General features: G+C 41.1%; 1 protein-coding gene across 1 annotated transcript in view; it reads right to left on the minus strand.

Annotated features, from left to right (window-relative positions):
- LOC123511516 (mucin-17-like) overlaps positions 1–5,477 on the minus strand; it is a 21,027-nt gene extending 15,550 nt beyond the window's left edge. The window contains exon 1 of the mRNA XM_045267486.1: positions 5,224–5,477. Within this exon, the coding sequence (XP_045123421.1) occupies positions 5,224–5,311 (88 nt within the window). The 5' untranslated portion in view covers positions 5,312–5,477. The remainder of the gene's footprint in view (positions 1–5,223) is intronic.
- Between the last annotated feature and the right edge of the window lie 2,122 nt (positions 5,478–7,599).

A 7,599-nucleotide genomic window follows, 5' to 3' on the forward strand; every position in this document is an offset into this window, starting at 1 on the left:
ATGACCAATCGGGTTCTCTTGAGCGTTTCTTCACCTACTGATGATGCAGAGTCGTAGGTAAACTATCAAACCCACGTAAACACCTCTGAAAACCCGTAATAACATCCATTACAGACTTTTCGGAGTTAAATGTAGAGGGAGCAGGAAGTGTTCGCAAGCAGGAAGACTTGTCAAATATCTACCAAGGGAAAGGCGGTGGTGGGGATGGCAATAATGGTGATGTGGTGGCAGTATGTGCATGGAGATTTGGTGGGTTAATGTTATTGTAAATATTTAAGAAGCAGGAGGAAGAGGGGGATAAGGGGCAAGAGGAGGAGAAGAGGGAGAATAAGACGAGAAGCAGGTTGTAAAAGTTTAAAGATAGATAACTGATTTTTTTTAGTAATAACGAGTAGTAGTAGTAGTAGTAGTAGTAGTAGTAGTAGTAGTAGTAGTAGTAGTAGTAGTAGTAGTAGTAGTAGTAGTAGTAGTAGTAGTAGTAGTAGTAGTAGTAGTAGTAGTAGTAGTAGTAGTAGTAGTAGTAGTAGTAGTAGTAGTAGTAGTAGTAGTAGTAGTAATAGTAGTAGTAGTAGTAGTAGTAGTTGTAGTAGTAGTAGTAATTATGATTAACAACAGCAGCAGCAGCAACAGCAACAACAACAACAACAACAACAACAACAATTATTACTACTACTACTACTACTACTACTACTACTACTACTACTACTACTACTACTACTACTACTACTACTACTACTACTACTACTACTACTACTACCACTACCACTACCGCAATAGCAATAGCAACAACCACCGCATCAATTAAGGCAGAAATCAGCACATTTGGTGGTTTTTCCTGGAGCGAGCGGGCTGGCGAGGGAAGGAGGGAGGGAGAGAACCAGAGAACCACGCGGCTATGTGGCTGAGACGAGGGCGTGCGAGACTCCTATAACGGCGGCGGGTGTGACGGACTGACTGACTGGCCCACGCACACTGACCCCCTGCCCCGCTTATTATTGTACTAACTGCGGCGGCGACAGATGATAAGACGTGTTCTCATAAGTGTTTCTTTTTTCTACTGACGATGCAGGGTCCTTGGTAAGCTATTTGTCACGTTAACCTCTTCAGTACTAGGACACATTTCTACCTTGAGATTTGTGTATGATTAGACCATTTTATTGACATTAGGATGGGTCTATGGAGGTCAAAAAATTAATGGCCACAGTTTTCACTACTTCAATCAACCCCACATGAGTTTCTGAAGCTGTATGAATTCACCAAACCAAAATGAATATGGAAACACGTCATGCTACTGAAGGGGTAATAGTATTCCATTACATTCTTCAACTCTTCATTCTTTCACTAGATAGAGATAGTCAGTCTGCTACGAGAGGTGAGGGGTTCTTGGAGTTCTCTCAGGGTAAATAATATGAAGCAGAACAAAGACAAGATGGCTTCGAAGAATATGTAACTACAATTTCTTCTTTCTACGTCCGTTTTTTTTTTTTTTTTTCCTCTCTTCACTTCTCACTACTTGCTTCCTCCACTGTGCGCCACCTGCCCGCCTCACCACCACCTGCTGTTGTTGACGCAGATATCCAAGTGTGACATGTGGCGGGAATTAGCGCCTTGGTGTGCGAAACCCCTTCATCAACCCACGTCTCCGCCTCCTCCGCTTCTCATGTGCGCGGAGCAAAAAAGAAAGTATCAACAGCGATGTGTGTCGTGCTGTGTTTACTTCTATAAATGTCTGTCCATCAGCAGGAGAAGCAGCAGAAAGAGGAGGAGGAGGTGGAGGAGAAGGAGGAATAGGAGGAGGAACACGAGAACGAAAGAAAAAAAAAGGAAAAAAAAGGGTAGCATAGGATAGGGATGGAGAAAATAAGAAAAGAAATAAACTCGGAAACATAAAATAAAAGAATAGAAATGTCTTCCCTATAAGTGATATGAACTAAACATGTTAAGGAAGAAAAAGAGAGAGAAAAAAAAACCTGAAAGAAATATTAATGAAAAAAAATCCCTTCCCTATCGTGCACGTCTTAAGAAAACAAATAAATCAATAAAAATTAAGAAATAAACCAAACCAAGAAAAAGGGAATAAAAATAAATGTTTTTAGATATTTCTAGCAAGTGACAGATTAACAAAATTTCCACATCACCGCGACATGCACCATTCACACTGTTAACGTCTTCAATACTGAGGCACATTTTTACCTTGAGATTTGAGCACGATTAGACCATATTATTGACATTAGGAAGAGTCTATGGAGGTCAGAAGATTAATGGACAGAGTCTTCACTATTTCAATCCCCACATAAGTTTCTGAATCTGTATGAAAACACCAAATAGTAAGCAGAATGAATATGAAAACCCGTCCTGGTACTGAAGGGGTTAAAGGTACTGCAGAAACTCTTAACAAAACTTATAAGAAAGGAAAATGCATTACAACATCAAAATTAACAATGTATAGAATCTTTAGTGGCGGCTGTTGTGAGAGTTAACATAAGAAACACTTTTGAAGATCCGGCCAATCGTCTTCTTGGCCTTGGAAGACAGTCGTAGTGGAAGAGCGAAGTACAAACTAACGTAGGCTACTCTTGTTTTTATTTATTTTTATTTTTCTATCACGACTCATCTAACGCTCCTCTTTCCCTTGTTTCCCTTTTCTTCCCTGGCCTCACTCCCTCGCTCCCGTAACCTACATACCGTGTGCTCTCAGCCTATTCGCTTTCCATCAGCAACTCAACATGTAAATTGCGCGAGAAAGAAGCATTTAATAAGTGCTGGGGGGAGGCGGAGGAAGTGGAGGTGGTGGTGGTGGTGCTTCCGGTATGACTTCTGCCTTGTTTGTGTGTGTGTGTGTGAGAGAGAGAGAGAGAGAGAGAGAGAGAGAGAGAGAGAGAGAGAGAGAGAGAGAGAGAGAGAGAGAGAGAGAGAGAGAGAGAGAGAGAGAGAGAGAGAGAGAGAGAGAGAGAGAGAGAGAGTTTCAAAGGGCACCACTAATTTTGGATTATCCTTCGTTTTTTTTTTTCTGGGGAATCGACACCTTCAATAGAGTTTTTTTTTTCCTCTCCTTTTTTTGTAGCCAAAAAAAAAAAAAAAAACAACGGCGAGAATAAAAAGAACCAGAACAAGAACACCACCACCACCACCACCACCATCAGCAACAACAGCAGCAGCAACAACAACAACAACAACAACAACAGCAACAACAACAACAACAAGGCAACGCGAATCAGCAGCAACATGGACGGGGCACGCATACTGTGCACGGTGGCCGCCAAACAGAATTACACGTGTCATTATCAACACTCCACCAACCACTCAGAAGGAAGGTACAGACGTAGAGCTAAACACTAAGGAGACAGGGAGAGGTGAAGACTACATAGGAGGGAGGAGGGAAGGACCATGTAACATTACTCCACACACACAGCACGCTCGATTCACAATCGAGAGGCCCGGGTTCGAGTCCCGGTAAGCGGCGAGGCAAATGGGCAAGCCTCTTAATGTGTGGCCCCTGTTCACCTAGCAGTAAAATAGATACGGGATGTAACTTGAAGGGTTGTGGCCTCGCTTTCCGGTGTGTGTTGTGTGTTGATGTGGTCTCAGTCCTACCCGAAGATCGGTCTATGAGCTCTGAGCTCGCTCCGTAATGGGAAAGACTGGCTGGGTGACCAGCAGACGACCGAGGTGAACACACACACACACACACACACACACACACACACACACACACGTCTCTTTCACCACTAACTATTTTATTATGAAAGGTCACAGAGATGATTAACCAGGTTCTCATAACTCTTCCTCGTGTTAACAGTATGTAAAAATCTTGTTAATCTATCTCTACAACGAAAAAAAGAAAAATTCGCTTAAAAATCCTTGTAACTTCAATTAAACTATGCAGGTAGTTAAAAAACGAAAAAGAAAGAGATACTCCCTTAAAAATCCTTGTAACTTCACCTAAACGCTTTGAAAGTAGTAGAAGTGCGGCCCAGAAGTATTTCAGAATATTGTCCTCATTACCACGATGCGCTTCTCGATCTTCTGAACCTTTCCCGGCATTTTTGGTGCACTCTAACCCAGCCTCTGCCTCCAAGTCCTTCAGCGGTGACAGTCAGTGCTTGATACAGGAGGTTAAAGGTCGCCACTCGATCACCAAGAGGTCGGTCGAGGAAATCAGAACGGATATGCCAAAACAAATCATTGGTATATTGTGTTCGCCTCACAGGATTATTCTCTTTTCTGTTTTTAACGGATTCTTGTACGCAGGAGTTGCAGGAGGTTTCCAAAGGTGCTTTCATGATTCTAGTGATAGTTCAACAGTCTACAGTTATTGAAGTTTTCAAGTCTGTTTTCGTGAGTCTAATGATAGTTTAACTGAATCCAGCGGAAGTTGCTGATGTTTTCAAGTGTTTCCATGATTCTGGTGATAGTTTATATAAGGATCATTCACTTTCAACAGACTGTCTAAGTTATCGAGGATTTTCAAGATTGTTTTTTTTTTTTTTTATTCTAGTGATACAAAGGAAAAAATATGATAGAGCATTGCTCCTGAACATCCTTCTCTCCAACGATACTTCCAGGCGCTTTGTTTACTCACCAAGACAATTTTTCCACAGGACACGCACATGATTAACTCGTTTGTCGAGTTATCGCCGAGTAGGCGATGAGCACCTACAAGCCTCCTGGCAATCTGTCCTCAACGCTACACTGGACAGCTCTGGTGAAGGCGTGAACTTCCAGAAGGGTGTCGCTCCACCTGCCTGCTTGTACTATACGTAGGTAGGTACTGTACCACCACAGTCAGGCTCAGATACGACTTCTTCACCCCTGGACTTCTAATGACAACGTAACGCTTGCTACTTCTCCCGATTAATCTTTCCTTATTTAAGTAAATAGAGTGGAATGGAATGAAGCTTTCTTGAAGTGGACAGTAGTGGAGACGAGGCAAGCTCCCAAAAAAGTCTCAGCTACTAGAGTAGGCTGAAGTGGAGTAAGTAAAACCACACGCTCGAAAAAAAAAAAAATGTACTGGATCACTCTTCATGCTGTACGTACTGTCTTTGGAAGTAATACTATAACCTTGCATCAGAAATTTATCACGCCATTTAATTAAGCCTGCATGAGAAACCATCGGAGTCAAAGGCAATGGTTTCTGTTGGAGGAAAGAGTTGAGTGTGTTAGTGGCCAGTGTCCTCACAAACATGATCTTTTACAAATGTGGGTAATTAACCTACTTACCAAAAGCTCGCGGGGAAGGGCTGCTATCGAGGGGCAAGCCGTGCGTGAGGGAGGCCAACACACACACCCACAAAACTGCCCACGCCATGCCCGGCTGTGTGGCGGACTGTTCTTCTACCCTTTCTCAAGCAGCACCAAGATTTAATGGAGTGATACACAGGCAGCCGGGTTGTGCACCGGAGCGCGCTACTGTCAGTCACTCACGGGGAGGAGTGGCGCACGTGAGTCCTGCCTGCTCGCACCGCCCGTAATGACTCTCACTGCGCCGCCGCGACCTCCTCCATTCCTACCACCGCCTAAGTTTCCCTCCGGTTGTCACACACCACTATATCTCACCAGCAGCAGCAGCCGGGCGTTCCTCACACGTCAACACGCACATTGACTACAACTGGTAATAATTACTTTAACTATATAATTGTCGTGTGCCAATTATTATAGAGAGGTTGACCTGAATCTAATAATGTTCTTCCCTCATACCTGTTACATTAGTAGACCGTAGCACGCACGCTCACACACACACACTCACACACACATATTATTATTATTATTATTATTATTATTATTATTAGTAGTAGTAGTAGTAGTAGTAGTAGTAGTACTATTATTATTATTATTATTATTACTACTACTACTACTACTACTACTACTACTACTAGTAGTAGTAGTAGTAGTAGTAGTAGTAGTAGTAGTAGTAGAAGTAGCAGTAGCAGTAGCAGTAGTGATAAAAGTAATGATAATAGTAGTAGTAGTAGTAGTAGTAGTAGTAGTAGTAGTAGTAGTAGTCGTAGTAGTAGTAGTAGTAGTAGTAGTAGTAGTAATAATAATAATAATAATAATAATAATAATAATAATAATAATAATAATAATAATAATAATAATAATAATAATAATGATAATGATAATAATAATAATAACAATAATAACAATAATAATAATAATAATAATAATAATAATAATAATAATAATAATAATAATAATAATAATAATAATAATAATAACAATAATAATAATAACAACAATAATAATAAAAATAATAATTATGATAATAATAATAATAATAATAATAATAATAATAATAATAATAATAATAATGATAATGATAACATTACACATAAATAAAAAACCAAGAAAGCAAAATCCACTTCTTAATTAAATAACACGTATGTCATGGCATTGCTGCGTGTATTGCTATGTAAGCTAGGAAAAAGCATATAGTGGTTTGTTTTTTTACGAGAAAAGACGTGACATTTCGTGAGTGACGGAGGCAAAGTGAGATGGGTCTGTTACTGAAGCGACTCATTTCGTCTGATGATTTGAACAGTAGTGTAGGCAGTGAGCCAGCCTTACGAGTGTATGTGTAAGGAGCCGTGGTGCTGGCATGACTCCCTGGCTGAGACTTGTCATCAGAAACGCTTTGCTTTCTCAGTCATCACAACTATTTTCAAAAGCCACAAATAAATTATTAACCTGCTTCTGAAGGTTGTTTGTCCAGTTAGTGAAGTAAAAGTATTGTTAGTATGTCACTAAAACCATGAGCAAACACACCTACAATTCTACAACTCTGTGCAACTTTAAGTATATAATATGGAGACTTTTGAAAGTAGTGAGGTGTGGAGCAGAGGTGCTAGACAGCTAGAGCATGTGGTCCAGATCACCTTGAGAGCACCGTGGGTCTGCAGCACACATCCTGCTGCACCTCACCTCAATGCAAACACCGAACCAATAATTGATTTACACACGGAGCAGCGCTGAGTATTATTACTGAGGATGACTAGCGGAGCAACTTTCAACTGTTCCCATTTTACAGAAGAAATCTGAGACACTTCCGGTGACGAGTAACATCATACCACGGGTGAGTAGGCATGATATCACGTTAATAATCATGCTCAGGCACAGAGTGATTCAGAGGTGAGCTGGGCGGTATAGCTACGGAAGTGAATAGAAGAGACAAATTGTTTCCTTTCTCGCTGAGACCCCAATCAACCCACGAGCACTGGCTGTAAATACTACATACTGCACAGCACGCCGCACGAGGACTGACCCTATGACCTTGTTTCCCGCTGGGAGTTGTGTGTGTGTGTGTGTGTGTGTGTGTGTGTGTGTGTGTGTGTGTAATATGGTTCGCGTCATGCAGATATAGAGGTAGAACTACAACTACTACTACTACTACTACTACTACTACTACTACTACTACTACTGCTGCTACTACTACTACTACTACTACTACTACTACTACTACTGCTACTACTACTGCTGCTGTTTTTAGCAGCAGCAACAACAACAACAACAACAACAACAACAACAACAACAACAACAACTACTACTACTACTACTACTACTACTACTACTACTACCACCACTACTACATTTGCTGTT

This window comes from Portunus trituberculatus, chromosome 31 (assembly GCF_017591435.1).
Source record: "Portunus trituberculatus isolate SZX2019 chromosome 31, ASM1759143v1, whole genome shotgun sequence".
NCBI classification, from domain to species: Eukaryota; Metazoa; Arthropoda; class Malacostraca; order Decapoda; family Portunidae; genus Portunus; species Portunus trituberculatus.